Genomic DNA, 19,057 nt, shown 5'->3' with positions numbered 1-19,057 from the left:
TTTTGAAGACCAGCATTAAAGTTTTATAGGTGATACGGTGGGTAATGGGTACCCAGTGGGCTTCTCGCAGAAGAGGAGCGACATGATCATATTTCCCAACCTTATATCCAGATTTGTGGATAGGCAAGATTATAAACAATTTAAATAAATAAATTCAGGGGGGCAAATTTCCAACAGTCTGCACTAGGACAAAGTTCGTGGTTCTTTTTTTTTTTTTTACTCACGATGTGCTCACCAGCGTTCAGAGAAAAAAAGATGCGTGCTTTTACTTTGAAACTCACTTGAGTATATAAGGCCTTTTGCACCTTCTTTGTCTGCAAGTACTTTTTCCATGGAAAAAATGAATAGACATGAAAAAAATGCAAGCTAGGGCCATTATTTTCAACCCCTGCGATAACCATAGACCCGTAACTAAATCGAGCTAAAAAGTTCAAGTTTTGTGGGACACCGCTCACACTTAAAGTAGCTGTATTGAGAGAAGACAATTTTCAGACGACCGGCTTTGCATGCATAAATCCCACATCAATGGCTTTGAAAACTGTGCACCCTTTGCTCTAGTGCAGCGGGAGGCAAGTCCGGTCCTCAAGAGCCGGAGCCAGGTCAGGTTTTCAGGATATCCATAATGAATATGTATGAGATGGATTTGCATGCACTGCCTCCTTGAGATGCAAATCTATCTCATGCATATTTATTGTGGATATCCTGAAAACCTGACCTGGCTCTGGCTCTCGAGGACCAGAATTGCCTACCCCTGCTCTAGTGATTTGTACCTATCCACTGGCTGTACAATTACGGTTACTAATAATCCTTTAAATATTTTGTGAATCACACTAAACTTGCATAAACTTTTGGCTAAAGCACAAGTTAATATATCCAAATTAATATAATAGAGAACTACGAACGATCTCAAGCGCTCACGGCTAAAAGCCTGATGTATGTTTCAAGCTAATAGCCACAGGGTGAGCTATCATTGATCTTATGTGTTCTCTTTTTCTCAGTTTTTTGGGTATTTATATATATTTTTTTTAATAAAATTTTTTCCAAATCTTGTTTTAGCTTATATACTAGTCTTCATTAATTTATTTAACAGTATTTTCCCTTTGAAAGTAGAATCTATACAGTACTTGGCTTCACAACTTAGCTTCACAACTTAGCTTCACGACGGAAGATCTCCGTTTCGCTCATACATTTAGAGGAGCTTCGTCGGGAAACCGCCAGCAATCATACTCTTGACACTGACGGCATTGTAAAGACAAAATTCTGAAGAGCAACCCAAAGCTATACAATTAGGGTTACCATATGGCTCCAGAAAAAGGAGGATGGATTGAGACATCCAGGTTTTACTTCCATTGGTTTCAACAGAAGTAAAGCCCAGATGTCTCAATCCGTCCTCCTTTTTCGGAGCCATATGGTAACCCTATGCACAATGCACTGTTTTATGCTCAGATATTACGACTTGGCTTCCTTTTCTCCCGTAGGCCACAAACACACAAGATGAAGGTAATAAGAAAAAAGGAAACAAGTGAGCAAAGGAGAACAAAAAGAAAAGGTGGCCTGAGAAACAGAAGCCCCGATGCAGAAAAGCTCATGGTAGAGCATTGCACGGAGATCTGGGTGCATAGCTTCTATCGCAAACGTAATACAGCTGCATGCAAGAAGCTAACTGCATGATTTAATACTATATTAAATTATATTGGCTGAAATTAGATCACCAGATTAGTATACCCCATAACCAGCAACTTGTAACGTATGTGCACATGGGGTAGCACCAAAGTATCTGGTGGATAGTACTCTGCCATATGTTCCCCTTCCAAATCTCCACTCTGTGGAACGTGGTAATTTGTTTGTTCCACCTGTCAAACACTTGCGTTTCATGTAGAGGCCCACAGGCATGGCATGAGATCCCTCTATACATCCGGGAGCAGGGAAATTTATGCAATTTTAAGAAATGACTGAAAAAGTATTGCACGACATGGCACCAGGCTATGTAATGGCTAAGCTTCCTCCGTACGTGCTGAACCGGTCCCTCCGTTCCCAGGATGAAATACACCTCAAAACGCCCCCCTGGCCGTGCCCTTCGACTGCAAACCGCCAAACGACGTTCCTACTCCCACTTCATAAAGAGCCACTGGAATCGACTGCCCCACAGCTCAGATCCCTTGAAGGACTCCTCAACTTTAGGAAAACAATAAAAACAGGCCTCTTCACCTAATCCCCAGCCCTTGACCGACGGATCACAAAGAAATGAATACTCACATCAGAAGCAAGCATATGTCATGTAAATAAAACCTGTATTGTAAAATCTTGCACTGTAACTATGGCAAAATCCAACCTGTAAATTGTCTATATGTGTCAATTACGATAAATCTTGCACTGAAAAACTTGCAATTTAAGGATAACTATGGTAAATTGTAACAGGTAAACTATATATCACATACAAGTATTATGTGTCAAATTAGGATAATAACTTGTACTGAAATTATGGCAAATCCAGTGCAAATTGTAACCTGTTAACTGTATACTCATGTACGTCTAACCTGTAACATAGAAACATGATGGCAGATAAAATGGCCCATCCAGTCTGCCCATCCGCAGTAGCCATTATCTCTTCCTCTAAGACAGGGGTGTCCAATGTCGGTCCTCGAGGGCCGCAGTCCAGTCGGGTTTTCAGGATTTCCCCAATGAATATGCATTGAAAGCAGTGCATGCAAATAGATCTCATGCATATTCAATGAGGAAATCCTGAAAACCCGACTGGATTGCGGCCCTCGAGGACCGACATTGGACACCCCTGCTCTAAGAGATCCAACGTGCCTACCCAACACTTTCTTGAATTCAGACACAGTCTCTGACTCTACCACCTCTTCTGGGAGACTGTTCCACGCATCTACCACCCTTTCTGTAAAAAAGTATTTCCTTAGATTACTCCGGAGCCTATCATCTCTTAACTTCATCCTATGCCCTCTCATTCCGGAGCTTCCTTTCAATTGAAAGAGACTTGACTCGTGTGCATTTACACCACATAGGTATTTAAATGTCTCGTTTCACAGATGGAATGGAGTATTAATCCCTGATGTCGCCTTTTTCAAAAGCTGGTTGCTCTGTGAGAAGCTCTGCATGCTGATGAAGCATGATGGAGGAATAAGAGACGCTGGCGTCTTTCAGTTAACTGGTGGCGTCAGAGCTAAGTTATCCTATTCCTTTCCCGATATTTATTTTGATGTTATTGAAACAATACTCATAATTCTACAGTGCACAGCAGTGGGGGGGGGGGGGGGTCCCTTTATAGATCGATACATTATTTTGGGCGTGAGTTTTTTATGCCAATGACAAGAGAAGTGCCAGCTATAAATCATCAATGATTGCTGCACGCTAAGAATTCCCTTGAGGCTTTTTCCCCACCTGTTTTAGTATTAATGTGGATCTTGGAGGTACAGTCCACTGCTGGTGAGTGACATTTTGGTGTCAGGTCAAAAGCACGCCGCGACAAAGGCGCGCCCAGACAATTGAGCGCAGCGCGGAGGCGTGCACCGCTCTAAATTACTGTTTTTAGGGCTCCGATGGGGGGAACCCCCCCACTTTACTTAATAGACATCGCGCCGCATTGTGGGGGCGTTGTGGGGGGTTTGGGGGGTTGTAACCCCCCACATTTTACTGAAAACTTCACTTTTTCACTGTTTTTAGGGAAAAAGTTCAGTTTACAGTAAAATGTGGAGGGTTACAACCCCCCAAACCCCCCATAATGCCGGCGCGATGTCTATTAAGTAAACTGGGGGGGGGGGGTTCCCCAACAAAAACCCCCATCGGAGCCCCTAAAAACTGTAATTTTGTGCAGCGCACGCCTCCGCGCTGCGCTCAATTGTCGGCGTGCGCTTTTGTCTTTCGCGCCGTTGTCTATGAACCGACATTTTTGGTAATTGTGTTGATTTAAATGTCTCTATCATATCTCCCCTCTCCCGCCTTTCCTGCAAAGTATACATATTGAGATCTTTAAGTCTGTCCCCATACGCCTTATGATGAAGACCACGCACTATTTTAGTAGCCTTCCTCTGGACCGACTCCATCCTTTTAAATGTTGTTTTAAACTCTTTGGGGACAACAGGATAAAACACAAATTAAATAAAGAAATACATTTCCTAACTGAAAAAAAGAAGCTGGGGACCACTGGCCAATATCTAAGGTGAGGCTGCTCCCTGTTGTAAGGGGCAGGCTAAGCCAGTTTTGATTTTACCTTACCGCATCCTGCATTTTTAAGACAAACTGGAACCACAACTCAAGAATGCAACGGGGTGAAGCCAGGAACACCACAGCCTTTCCTTTACGACATGGGGCTATTTGATCTCCTTATGTGACCAGGGATTTACAGAATATTTATCTGCATGTGGAAGGAATGAGAAAGCAGAAGGAAATGTTTGTGAAAGAAATAAGGATGTTCCCACTGGAAGAAGAAAGGATTTTAAGCATATGGAGCTATCTCTCTGTACTCTGGGGGGAAAAAAACCCAACAAAAAACACAGCTCGGCTAAGCAGTTTTATGAAAAAGACATTCGTATGTGCCAAAATGCACAGGTGTAATCTCAGTGGTAAGACAGCCGCCTACACATACAAGTCCAACAAGCCAGATGCACAACCAGATGGGTGATGTATAAAAATTCCATACAGGGGTTTTTATTTTTTACTGTCAGGTTTCAGCACAGCTTAATGCCACCCACTTGTTCAGTTTCAGTCAAATGTATTTATTTACAGGAATTTGATATACAACATGTACAGAAGACAGAAGTAGGCAGAGCATGAAGAAGGAGGAGGCATGACAGACAAAGAGAGGTAGCTCAAAAGGCATCCCAGGAAACATTAACTAAAGGGCCTGCAAAGGATTCAGTGAAACCCCAGCCCTGCCACTGACTGTCTTTTTCTTTCTTGTTTTTCTAACGTTTCCAGCATTTTCCTCTTTCTTTCCTTCTTCTCTTTTTCTGCAACAGAGAAGGGATTGGGGCAAAGGGGTTGCAGAGGGGAGGGGTTTGGAATATTCTGTAGATAAGAAAGTTTAGGTGGAAAGAGGGGGAAGAGGGATGAGATAGGGCTGGGGCAGGATGGAAAGAAAGAAGAAAGATGGGGTAAAATGGAGAGGGGGGCAGAGTGAGGGAAGTTCAGGACACAAAGAGGGAAGAGTAAAGAGATAAGGAAAGAGAATTTGGGTAGGGTTAGGATAGGAAAAGGGAGATATGGCAACGGGAGGGGAAGAGAAGGTAGAGGGAGTGAGAGGGTCGCTGGTTCTCAAAAAATATGTAGCGGAATTAGAAAAGGTGCAGAAAAGGGCGACGAAAATGATAAAATGATGGGACGACTTCCCTATGAGAGGCTAAAACTGGTAGGGCTCTTCAGCTTGGAGAAGAGGCGGCTCAGGGGAGATAGGGTAGAAGTCTATAAAATACTAAGTGGACTGGAAAGGGTAGATGTGAACTGCTTGTTCACTCTTTCCAAAAATACTAGGACTAGGGGGCATGCAATGAAGCTACTAAGTAGTAGATTTAAAACAAAATGGAGAAAGCATGTAATTAAACTCTGGAATTTGTTGCCAGAGAATATGGTGAAAAACCAGTTAGCTTAGCAGGGTTTAAAAAAAAGTCTTGGATAATTTCCTAAAAGAGAAGTCCATAGGCCATTATTGAGATGGCTTGGGGAAATCCACTGCTTATTCCTAGGATAAGCAGCATAAAATCTGTTGGGATCTAGCCAGGTTCTTGAGACCTGGGTTGGCCACTGTTGGAAACAGGATACTGGGCTTGATGGACCTTTGGTCTGTCCCAGTATAGCAATTCTTATGCTCTTATGGAAGAGATGACGTAAGTGAACAGCAGGATAAGGGACAGAAGAGTGTGGGTAAAGGGATGGCAGGCACGAGTGAGGGGAAGTGCAAGGGATAAAAGAGAGAGGGAGATGAAAAAATGGTTGGGTACAGTTTGCATCAGAAAAGAGAACTGGGAAGTGATACCAGTGGTGTTTTGTTGGGGGGGGGGGGTCACTGAGTCGCGATATCTCTGCTGGGAGTGGGAACTGTTATGTTGGAGCCACTAAGCCAAAATAGGAAGTTTGGTGGTAGGAAGTACTATGTAAAGGCTGCCGAGACCCTGTTCCTGTTTTTGTTTTGTGAGGATGGGAAGTGCCCTTCATATTGTTTGGCACATGTACTGAACCCCCTGTTGGAAACGTCACCGCACGCCACGGCAAAGGCTAATACAAAGAGCCATGTTTTCACTACTTTTCTGAATTTAGGGAAAGAGGGCTACAGGTGTATAGAAGGTGAAAGAGAATGCCAGAGAGAAGGCCTGAGATACAAAAAAGGTGGAGTCCCTAGAAATGTATGAATGGAAGCAATTGGAGAAGATAGTAACGGTAATACTGCCTGGGGAAAAGCAGAGGGAACAACTAGTTGTGTAAGGAACCAGTAGGGAAGTGAGATAGACTGGAACCCAAGAGAACAGTACTTTATGTACCAAGACGAGAATTTGGAATTTTTAACGTACTGTGACAAGAAGCAACTGCATTGTTCTTGCTTGAGGAATGGAGTAAAGTGGTCATAAGACTGAGCACTGAGGTGCTTGACTGCAGGTTGACAATGCTTTTCAGAGGAAAGAGGAAGACTGTTATAAATTGCATTGCAATTGTCTAGTCTACTATAATAAAACCCTAAGCGCGCATGCGCACTCTTACCTGTGTGATCCCTGATCTGTGATCAGTAGGTCTGTGGCTGGCAGGAGTGCACATGCGCGCATACAACGGTCCACTTCACGCCTGGCGTGGCTCCCCCCTCACTCACTGTATGTCAGTTCGGTGGCGGCGCACCCCCCCCCCTCCCCACCGCACCCCTTCCTGGCGCACCCGAACTCCCGTTGACCCTCCCATCCGACCCTCCCTCCGCGAGGCGACCAAAAACCTCCCGGATCCAGCAGCGTACGCAGCACTCTAAACACGCTGCTTCGCGGCCTTCTACTGCCCTGATTTCCTCTGCCGGGTCCCTGATGACATTGAAACAGAGACGCGGCAGAGGAAATCATGGACAGTAGAAGGCCGCGAAGCAGCGTGTTTAGACGCTGCTGGAGTCAGGAGGTTTTTGGTCGTCTTGCAGTGGGAGGGCCAGTGGGGTCAGCTATACGGCGGAGGTAGTGGTGGTGGTGGTGGGGGGTGAGGTAGATTAGCCCTCTTGTAGTGTATATTCTGGCAGGTAGAGCAATGTACGAGCCAGCAGAGTTAATTTGTTTATTCTTCTAGCACCCGTTAATGTAACGGGCTAAAACACTAGTTAGGCAATAACCAAAGAGAGGACAAGAATGGAGAACAGATTTAGGGAAGAAATGGCTTGACAGTTTGCATCTGTCAGACAGCAAAGAAAAATGAGCGCATGCCTGAATCAATTTGAAACTTGAAGGATAATTTAGAATTGAAGAGAACCCCCTAAAACAGATTGTAAGCTCCTCTGAGCAGGGACCATCTATTACATGCTGAACATACAGCGCTGAGTACGCCTTTCAGCACCATTGAAATGATAAATAGTAATAGTAGTTGATCGTAGATCAACTTCTCAAGTATACTTAGTCAGTCTGATCACTGTTATCCTGCCATTGTATCGGGCGATGGTGCGCTCGCATCTGGAGTACTGCGTTCAATACTGGTCGCCGTACCTTATGAAGGATATGGCGATACTCGAGAGGGTCCAGAGAAGAGCAACAAGAATGATAAAGGGCATGGAAAACCTTTCATATGCTGAGAGGCTAAAGAAGCCAGGGCTCTTTTTCCTGGAAAAGCGGAGTCTTAGAGGGGACATGATAGAAACTTACAAGATCATGAAAGGTAGAGAGAAGGTAGAGAGGGACAGATTCTTCAGACTAGCGTGGGCAACAAAAACAAGAGGGCACTCAAAAAAATTGAAGGGAGACAGATTCAGAACAAATGCTAGGAAGTTCTTCTTCACACTCAGAGGGTGGTAGACACCTGGAATGCGCTTCCAGAGGAGGTAGTTGAGCAGGGTACGATTTTGGGTTTCAAAATGGGATTGGATGAGTTCCTGAAGGAAAAAGGGATTGAGGGGTATAATTAGAGGGTTACTATACAGGACAAAATGTGTTAAGTAAGAGATCACTTACACGTCATTGACCTGGGGGGCCGCTGCGGGAGCGGACTGCTGGGCATGATGGACCTATGGTTTGACTCGGCAGAGGCCATGCTTATGTTCTTAACTGCGCATGGTTCAAAATGCGACAGTCAGATTGATTTTTGGGTTGAAGAAATATGACCATATACTACTACTAATAATAATAACTTTATTTTTGTATACCGTCATACCTCGAAGAGTTCTAGGCGGTTCACATTAGTTAGACAGAGATTACAAGTGGTTACATATCAAATTGATCATAGAGTTGCAAACAGCAAGGAGAGAGTAGTAACAAGTGGTTACATATCAACAAGTAGTAACAAGTGGTTACATATAACACCTTCCTATCGGAAACTGCATTGGTTGCCAGCGGAGGCATGGGTGACGTTCAAGTTTGGTTGTTTTTGTTTCAAGGTGTTGTTTGGTTTAACTTCTAAATACTTCATTGAGGTCTTTTCTTTTGCAACCAATAAACACAGGAGAAATTTGAACTTGAATTGCGTCTTTCTGCCCGTTAGAGGTTGCAAATTTAAAAACTATCATCAATATCTTTTGTCATACCAAGCGGCATTATGGGGCAAGGACCTGGAACATCTGTTCATGCTTTCTAATTCCTATGCGGAATTTAGGAGACATATTTGGTTCTTGAAATATCTGGGTAATTAGCTTGTATGGATATTGTAAGCTTTGGAAAATAATCAGATCTCAATAGTCTTATTTTTTTGGTTATCTAATTTTTTCATTTAATTGTATACTTTTTCAGTCTTTTGTAAACCACACAGAACTTCACGGCCTTGCGGTATATAAATTATTATTATTATTACTAGTTTTTAGCCCGTTACATAAACAGGTGCTAGAATAGATATGTAGACTTAGGCATTTCTTTCTTTCTTTCTCTCTGCCCCCTTTCTGTCTTCCCTTCTTCCTTACTTTTAACTCCCCCATGTCCAGCAGCACCCCTTCCCTGCCCTCCCTGTCCAGCAGTAGCCCTTCTCCGTTCCTTTTACCTCCCCCCTGTCCAGTAGTACCCCTTCTCCCTTATCTGCTCACTGTCCAGCATCCGCTAGGCTGGACAGCCTTGGGGCTTTTGCTAGGCCGGCCTGCTTCGCATTATCAAAGTGGCCTAGAAAATGCCCCGCGGCGGCTGCCGCTGCTGGTCTGGGGGTGAAAAGAAGAGGCGTCGTCAGAAGTCAGCCGGCGTCGGACATCGGGGCAAGACTGTTGCCGGGGAAACCGCCGCACGTGTCGCAAACCGCCGAAGGCTCCTACTGTGCACGCGGCGACACGGAGCCACGGATCACGGCCGCACGAAGTTTCAACTGCGCATGCGCGCTAAGGGTTTTATTACAGCGGGTTATTATGAGATTGGCAGTTTGGAAATGAGGAAAAAGCTAGAGGCACTTGCAGGATCTAAGTCCGTTGTTTTCAGTGTAAGGATAAAACCAGGGTATATTTCCATAAAGAGGGAACTGAACAATGAGCAGAAATGAATCAAAGAAAGGAACGAGGATCCAGAACAGAGAAAGCAGAATACAGAAAAAACAAAATCGAGCAACCTACCGCTGAAAATCACTTGCCTCATGGTATGGCATAAAAACATAAGTAATACAACCCTGTGGTATATTATAAAAATCCAAAAAATAGTAACAAAATACCACTCAATCGGACCATACACATCAGTATTGCAAAATTTTTCTACATACAGGCATCCTATACGGCCTCAGAAATGGAGTCTACGCATAGTAGCACAGTCATAAACTGGAAAAATCTGCGTAGTTCAGATGCTCCTGCTCCAATCATTGGCCTTTAGATCTAATTTTTAAGGTATTCTTATTTTTGCTAAATGTTTAATTCAATAAACCCCACACCCTTCAGTGCTAGAAAAATACTTTCAAATATACTGATACTCATTCAAGTAATCTGTATCAAATACTGTGTGCAGTGTCCAGATTTGAAAAACTCGACCATCATCAGTACACTGATGATGTGTGTGTGAATGTTCCGGTGGCCCTGACGCAGCGGATGTATGTTATTCCCGCGAAACGCTGGCCGCGATGGCGAACGGACATGTTTTGAAATTTTACTGCTGAGACTCCGACAGTGAAAAATATTCAACTAATGAGATAAGTTTTTGGTCGAGTTTTTCAAATCTGGACACTGCACACAGTATTTGATACAGATTACTTGAATGAGTATCAGTATATTTGAAAGTATTTTTCTAGCACTGAAGGGTGTGGGGTTTATTGAATTAAACATTTAGCAAAAATAAGAATACCTTAAAAATTAGATCTAAAGGCCAATGATTGGAGCAGGAGCATCTGAACTACGCAGATTTTTCCAGTTTATGACTGTGCTACTATGCGTAGACTCCATTTCTGAGGCCGTATAGGATGCCTGTATGTAGAAAAATTTTGCAATACTGATGTGTATGGTCCGATTGAGTGGTATTTTGTTACTATTTTTTGGATAAAAACATAAGTCAAATACTAAGGAAGTATATATCAAATCTTGAATATGCAAACTTACTTCCAACTATAAACAATTTTTCAGTGGTCATCACGTTACTTACGTTTTTTACGTAAGTGACGTTGTACCGGCAGGCCCGTATTGGGCAATTTAAATGGCTCAGCGTCTCTAGTGAGCGACGCCATTTTTGAGAATTACTTGCCTAGGATTCAGGTCCATTTGCGTTCCGTAAGTTTGCTGCATTAAACATAAAACCTGAAGTCATAATGCCATTGTACAGATCCATGGTGAGACCTCATCTCGAATATTGTGTTCAATTCTGGAGACCACACTACCGAAAAGATGTGTTGAGAATTGAGTCGGTTCAGCGAATGGCTACCAAGATGGTCTTGGGGGCTCAAGGATCTCACGTATGAAGAAAGGTTAAAAAAACTGCGGATGTACTCACTGGAGGAGCGAAGAGAGAGAGGGGACATGATTGAGACCTTTAAGTATATTACTGGGCGTATAGAGGTGAAAGATGATATCTTCAGTCTTACAGGGCCCTCGGTAACCAGAGGACACTCGCTGAAAATCAGGGGAGGGAAATTTCGGGGTGATGCTAGGAAGTACTTCTTCACCGAAAGGGTGGTCGATCATTGGAACGAGCTGCCTCAGCGGGTGATTGAGGCCAGCAGCGTGTTAGATTTCAAGAGAAAATGGGATATTCATGTGGGATCTCTGGGAGAGTAAGAATCAGGGAGTGAATCATTGGTATGGGCAGACTCGATGGGCTATGGCCCTTTTCTGCCGTCAATTTCTATGTTTCTATGTTTCTAATGTTAAAGTTTATTGTTGATTTCAAATATCGTGAAAATATTTCTAAAAAATTCATTAAGTTGTGTTTTTTCCAGGCACTGTCTACGTTTTCCCCTGATGAAGCCATACCAGGTGACACGGTGGCCCCGTTGGGTTTGAAACAGTGCTGACAGCTCATTAAGATAAGTGCTTTTTTTAATATATGCCACTATCCTATATGATTTTTATGATGTTTGATATCTAAAAAGGTGGAGATACACCTATCTTAATCAAGTATTTAAGTAATTTATTAAAAACAAATTTAAAAAAATACAAAAATATTAAAACAATCTAGTACGGTTACTACATGCCATTTGCCAATGATTGAGACTCTGACCGAAAAATGTTTCTAGCAGGTTTTGCTGGTATACTCGGGCTCTGAGGCATGGCATAACAAAAAGTTTGTGTGCTTATCACAGTGTTTATAGTTGGAAGTAAGTTTGCATATTCAAGATGGCATAAAAACATCACATTTTGGAAGTTGCTAAACACAGAGACATTCCTATGTACGAGAGACCTCTGCTAGATCACGCATGGCCCAAAAGGTTGCACGGTATATGAGAGCCCTTCAACTGTTCTGGGAAGGCTACAGAGAACAAATTCAAAGATTGCATCCCCAAAAATATTTAAGCCCCAAATGAAGCCCTGTTTCCAAATAAACATCTGAGATACTTCGAGCTCCGTTGGACAAACCACTTCATATTACGGGAGGAGAACGTATCTCAAAATGCTCTACAAATGCATCACAACTATAAAGAAACTGTCTTGCAAAGTTATATACACATTTAGTTGTGCAGCAGGGTAAGAGCTAGAAAAATCCAAGGCTCAAATCCTGCTGCTGCACTTTGTGACTTTGGGCACATCACTTAACCCTCCATTACAAGCTTTGTAAATGTTCTGGGGACAGGAACCTGAATCATGTTATGCACCTTGAGCTTCCACTGAAAAGGCATGAGCAAAAAGTTTTTTTTTTTAAAAAGTTTTGTTTACATATTTCTGTAGGGGAAGTGATTTTTTTCAAGGTCGCACAGTAATCCAGAAATGGACAATAAGTTCAATCCTCAGTCTCCAGGGACATCAAAGTTTCAGGTTTCATTGGTGTAACATGACAAAGTGTGAAAGCCGTTGTTTCCTCTCCGCCAATCTGATCCAAAGTGTGAAGAATTCATTTTCCATTACCATTTAAAGCACGGTCTGTCCTTAATAAGTCTCTCAAACAACATGAGAACGAGGGGGTGGGTGGTTCCTGGAAGAAGTGCAACAAGAAGGCTCCGGAAGGCTCATTGACGGAGCTTTTTACAGCTCTCTCTTATTCTGATCACAGTATTGTCTGTTCATGTAGTTCTGATCTCCTAGTAGTGTCAACCTTTTGTATTTATATTTCTGGATCACCTTTCTAAATTGAGCTCCAGGTTTTTATAGGCTCCAAAATGAAAACTCTTCCTTGACCATTAGAGCTGTATTCCACGCAATATCTGTTCAACTATTGCATCCACAGTTACATAGAAGCAAATCATTTGAAAACCAAAAAGGTTATAAAGGGAAAGGTGCTGCCTTTTTGTAGTTCTACAACCACACTCATAGAAGTTTACATACAGGTACTTCAAGAATTTACCCTGTCTGTCCCAGTGGTCTCACAATCTAGCTAATGTACCTGGGGGAATGAAGGATTAAGGGGAAGATTCTCAAAACATAATATTGCCTTTAACGCGGTCACTCCAGCCGATTTAGCGTGCATGAAATTAGGAGCGGGCTATCAAAACAGATTACCGTGGTCTTTTCAGAACTTCCTAATAGAAAATGACTGGGGGAAAAAATTTGTCCCCGTCTCCGCCCCATCCCCACGAGCTCGGTCTCCGTCCCCGCGAGCTCGGTCCCCATCCCCGCAAACCATCTGATCCCATCCGCACAAGCCTCGAATAGTTTTATACTGAACTAATTTAATAAAATATAAAAAGAAACAATATTATGTACAATTGTCATTTTATAAATCAAAGTTCTGGCTGCTGAACTAGAGGAAGAGATTTTCAGCTGACAGGGCTTTGTTTATAAATGTTTATCAACACACCTAATATACTACTTTATCCTAAAGCAAAAAAAAAAAAAATAAAAAAAAGAAAAGAAACAGAACGCTTTTTTCTACCTTTGTTGTCTGGTTTTTGCTTTCCTCATCTTCTTTCATTCTATTCCTTCCATCCACTTCCATATAACATCTGCTCTGTTACTGTGCCTCTCCCTTCCATCTCTCCCTCCGCACCCCCCCCCCCCCATTGGTCTGGCACCCATCTTCTTCCCTCCGCTCCTCCCCTAGTTTTGCATAGTTTACAGTTTATTTAATTTTTGATTAAACGCTTTTTCGTTTCTTCAAAGCGTTGTACAGAATATAAAATAACGTTACAGCAAAAAAGAAAATATAACATTTAGAACAATTTTTCTATAAACTACATAACTGACTATAGAACGTACTAGGTAATTATGGGCTGGCATGCAATAAACACAAATGGTAAAGGGGGAAAGAAATACAATTGGTAAAGTAAATGAAAGAAACATTTAAGGTAAACACAAAAGGAATTAGGGAAATGGGCATGAATTAAAAACAAATATTATTTAATCTCTAAAATGAGCCCCTTTTTTTTTTTTCAGTTAAATCTATCTATGAAGGCTGGGGCATTTGACTGCAGAGTTCCGAATGTTTAAAGGGCAATTTTATATGTTACTCTTTGTGAGACTGGCAACCAGTGGGCATTTTGAAGGAGAGGGGTTACATGATCATACTTCTTTGCTCCAGAAATTATCTTAATAGCAGTATTTTGAATCAGCTTCAGACGTTTTAAGTCTTTATGATAAATTCCTTTTAAAAGTGAGTTACAATAATCTAATTTTGATATAACGAGTGAATGTATCAGAATATTGAGGGAACTAATGTCAAGAAGAGGGGCTAATGATCGGATCATTCTCAGTTTATAGAAACAGTTTTTAACTAAGGCGCTTATTTGTGGTCGAAATGTTAACTTATTGTCTATGAGAACACCTAAAATTTTTGTGGTTGTGACTGATGATAGTGGAATGTTATCAATGACGACTGGAGAAATTAGTTGAGCTCCCTCTTTTCCTGGGAAAAGGAGAGTATTAGTTTTTGAGATACTCAGTGATAGCTTATTAATGTTTAGCCAGTCGTGAATTTTACTTAATTTTTGATTAATTGCCTGAATCTCGGAATGATTGGTTGGGTCAATGGGGTGCAGAATTTGAAGATCATCGGCGTAAGCGTATACTGCATCTCTGTCTTCTTCCCTTCTCTCCCCCAGGTGGTTTTTAGCATCTTTCTCCTTCTTTTCTCCCCTCAGATCTGGTATCTGTTTCCCCAATCCAACATGTGCCCTCTTTTCTTTATCCCCCCCTCCTTCCATCCAGTATGTGCTCCCTTATCTCTCTCTCCTCCCCACATTCCTTCAGCATCTGTTCCACTCTCTCCCCTCCCCACTTTCCTTCAGCGTCTTCTCCCCTCTCTCTCCTACCCATTTCCCTTCAGCATCTGTTCCTCTCTCCTCCCCACCTCTCTCTCCACTTCCATTCAGCACCCTTCGCATGATTCAGTAGCCCCCTCCCTCCCAATTGCCACCGTCCGGGTATCTCCCTCGTTCCCTTCCCCTCACCTTTGCTGACGATTTTCATTTTTCTGTCTCCAAGCTGTCTGAGCCTTTCCTCGTGTGCGAAAGTCCCTGTCAAATAAAATCAGCCTCTGATCTCTCCTAACCCTTCTTGCTTACCCGTTCCTTTTGTTTTATCCCATGTCTCATCTTCTATCAACTAACGTATTTCTTACCCCTTCTTCCTCATGGTTCTGTATGTCCTGTACATCAGGTCTACATTACATGTATTGTTTCGCTGAACGTTGTAAATAAATTTTAGCAATGTTCATCGTTTAGAAGCATGATTAAGTGATTAATCGGTGACGGGGACTAAATCGCGCGAGACAACGGCGCGCCAACAACTGAGCGCAAGGTTGACGGCGCGCCGAAGAAAAGCACTATTTTAAAGGGCTCCAATGGGGGTGTGTGGGGGGGAACCCCCCCACTTTACTTAATAGACATTGCGCTGGCATTGTGGGGGGGTTGGGGGGTTGTAACCCCCCACATTATACTTAAAACTGAACTTTTTCCCTAAAAAACAGGCAAAAAGTTCGGTTTCAAGTATAATGAGGGGGGTTACAACCCCCCAAACCCCCCACAATGCCAGCGCCATGTCTGTTAAGTAAAATAGGGGGTTCCCCACCAACACCCCCCGTCGGAACCCTTTAAAATAGTGCTTTTCTTCAGCGCGCCGTCAACCTTGCGCTCAGTTGTCTGTGCTCAGTTGTTGGCATGCCATTGTCTCACGCGATTTAGTCCCGTCACCCGCCCCCTTTTCTTGTAACCTCTAGTTGAAGTTGTTCCTCGTGGCGGTCAACGTGCTCCTCACGATCCCGTCGGCTCTCCCTCTGACGTCACTTCCTATGCGCGGCACACGGAAGTGATGCCAGCGGGAGAGCCAATGGGGGTCGCGAAGAGCACGTTGTTGACCGCCACGAACAACAGCTTCACCTAGAGGTATGGGGGAAGGGAAAGGGGCGCATGCGTTGAGGGGAGGAATGGGAAGGGGGGAGGAGGGGTGTCGGAGCCCCCAGAAACATGATGCCCAGGGTAAACCATTCCCCTCGGCCCCCCCTACTACACCATTGATTGAGAGACCTTTCCATGCATCCACTAAGCTAACAAAATAGTTACCAAGATCTGCATTTTCTGTTCCAATTCATACTTCATGTCCAAAGATATTAGCATTTCAAGTTTCTGAGCTCCCCCCCAGGTACAGTTGCCTTTATTAATTTCTACAACACATACTTCTTATGCAAATTTTTCAAAAAGTAAAAACCAGAAAAAGCACATCCTGTAAAGTTGTAAATTACAGTAATGTTGCAATCCGGATGCCGTTCACATAAATATTATCTTTAACAGACTGGGCTTCTTTGCAAAATAGATCAGCTCTACCTGACAGACCTCCATGACACTAGCTCTGATGGACCTTAATGCTTCTCCCTCCCTATGCTGAGACTAAGGGCTCCTTTTACTAAGGTGCGCTAGCGTTTTTAACGCACGCAGGAAATTACTGCATGCTACGCGGCTAGAACTAACGCCAGCTCAATGCTGGTGTTAAGGTCTAGCATGCACGGCAATGTAGCACGCGCTATTCCGCGCAAAACGCAGCTTAGTAAAAGGAGCCCTAAAAGTGGCGCAGACCTCATGGCAAAAGTTTTGCCACTTTTAGCCTCAGCATAGGGAGGGAGAAGCATTAGGGTCTCTCAGAGCTAGTGTCATGGAGGTCGGTCAGAGTCATGACCTATGCTAAGACTAAAAGTGGGAAAACTTCAGCATCTCACCAGCTAAGAAGGAAGCCTGTGTTGGGCCCTGCTGATCTGGGTTCAAGACTGGCTTGAACCACACAAAAATACATTTTCCTGCTGCAGCTCTGGAGTAAAACGCAGACCTCCCTTAGCTGAAGTGTTTCCTCAAATTAATCATAATTAATAAGCACAGATCCGTGGGGGTCAGAAATGGCAACAGTTATAGCGGTGGAATGAGGGGCTAAAACGTGGACCTGCAGACATGAAATCGGAAACCTCAGCTGTCAATAAATGAAGATTTTTAAGGATGTGCAGTTAAGATCCGTGAGGTCTGAAAAAGCCATATTTAAATAAGGGAAGGAAATGGGACTTGTATACTGCCTTTTTGTGATTACACATTCAAAGTGGTTTACATAAGTATATAGTTACTTATTTTGTACCTGAGCAATGGATGATTGGGTGACTTGCTCAGGGTCACAGGAAGCAGTATTGGGATTTGATCCCTCAACCTAAGGGTGCTGAGATAGGAGCCCTACCACTAAGCCACTTCTCACCTCCACATGAGTGCACTAGCTCTTGCAAACATAGTATGTAGAGATAAAAATGATCAGGTTACAGAGATCAGCAATACAGTAAGAAAAAATATAATTTTAAAAGTTCCCTGTGTGTCGGAATGACCTGTGACTCCTAGTTTCAGGGAGTCCCCATCGCTAATACATACATGTAGGAGTTCAGGAAAATATTTCAACAGAGAACAATCTAGCTCCATATTTGGGTTTCTAATCCGTTTTATGTATTGTCTGGGCACACAAAACAGTTTCAAATAACTAAAGTAACTTGAATTTAAAACCACACACTGTACACGTCCTGCATTTCTGTAACAGAAGGCTCCACTCTAGGAGATTTTTGGACATGTCATGTTTGTTTATATGGTGAAAGGACTGATGTCTTATAGCCCAGCAGAGGAGCACTGAACTGTTTGTGCAAAAGAGGAGGGGATTTCTCCAGAAATGTCAATGCAAAGAAGGGTATAGTGCATTCTAACAAAAAGTTCCCTCAAATGTAAAAGCCATGGGATTTGTACTGTATCAAACTTGACATACTTGATGTCCCTCTCCCTCCCCCCCTTGAAATCCCACACTTTTCCCGAAATTACTTTTTATCCTACCTGTACAGAGCTGACAGCTCCCCCCCCCCTAATAGCTCAGAGAAGGTGCCAGCTGACCCTGCACTTGCACATGCATTTCAGCCGTTGCAGCTCCAGCTTGTTAGTAATTAACCGCGGCGGCTCGGCTCCCCCCGGAACCGCACTTACCCTTCTGCGCGCTCGCAGCACACAGTAGCAAAGCCTGGAGCAGAGCGCGGCACGAGCACACAGTCGCGCGGCTCATCCTCTCGCTGCCCCGCGTCCTCTGGCGCGAGGGTCACTCACCAGCCCGGGCTCGCAGCGGCTCTAGCGCTATACTCCGCCCTCGGCCTGCTTCCGAGCGCGCCCATTGGGTGCTGGCAGGGCTCTTCCTCGCTCATTGGTCTTCCTGCGCCGCCCATCATACCAGCAGGCCTGCAGAGTTCTATTGCGGAACAGCAACTACTGATTTACTTTCCAATTTATGCCTCTAGGCGGGGGATGAAACCTACTCAATCTATTCTAGCCCCCTTCGCCTAGAAAGAAAGAATGTCTGGAAGGGTTGCCACTCTGGGAAAAGAGAATCGAATCGAAATGTGACAGATCGACAGCGATTTTAACTTTGTTGATGATGCACAGGAGTGGTGCTTAAATGGCAGCTCCAGTAATGAGGAAGTGAAGCCAATGTTTATGTTTATTTAAGATTTGATCTACCACTCCTGCATTTTACTGACCTAAGTGGTTTACAGCGTATCAAACTAAAATGAAATTAGGTACTTGAGAAAAACGACCCTATCTGTCCCGAAGACTCACAATCTAGCTAAAGTACCTGATAAACTAAAAATCTGTAATAACTACATATAATACATTTCCAAGATCAAAAATCAAAGAAATAGAAATAATGAAAGATAAAAAATAAAATTAAACAAATTTAAGAGATAGAAAAGTCTCTGAAGCGGCCTAATAGCAAACAGCCATATTTTAGTGCAGGTCTTAATACAACTCCAAAGCACACTTCACAGATCTGTCACTGGCAGAGCTTAAGAGCATCAAAGAAATTAACATTTCTAAAACATATCCACTAAAACTGTTATATGAA

The 19,057-nt window shown here is 43.2% G+C and overlaps 1 protein-coding gene across 3 annotated transcripts in view; it reads right to left on the bottom strand.

The window, feature by feature from the left end:
• The window catches only part of LOC117364602 (discoidin, CUB and LCCL domain-containing protein 1-like), a 94,711-nt gene extending 76,231 nt beyond the window's left edge, over positions 1 to 18,480 (bottom strand). Inside the window, exon 1 of one of the 3 annotated variants that reach the window (XM_033953973.1) lies at positions 18,148 to 18,480. In XM_033953973.1, coding sequence (XP_033809864.1) covers positions 18,148 to 18,223 — 76 coding nt within the window. In that variant the 5' untranslated portion in view covers positions 18,224 to 18,480. The remainder of the gene's footprint in view (positions 1 to 18,147) is intronic. The other 2 variants (XM_033953970.1, XM_033953972.1) reach the window with 2 other exon arrangements.
• Between the last annotated feature and the right edge of the window lie 577 nt (positions 18,481 to 19,057).

Source organism: Geotrypetes seraphini, chromosome 8 (genome assembly GCF_902459505.1).
Source record: "Geotrypetes seraphini chromosome 8, aGeoSer1.1, whole genome shotgun sequence".
Lineage (NCBI taxonomy): Eukaryota > Metazoa > Chordata > Amphibia > Gymnophiona > Dermophiidae > Geotrypetes > Geotrypetes seraphini.
Note: the sequence above shows the minus strand (reverse complement) of the source record. Positions and strands in the feature narration are given on the sequence as shown.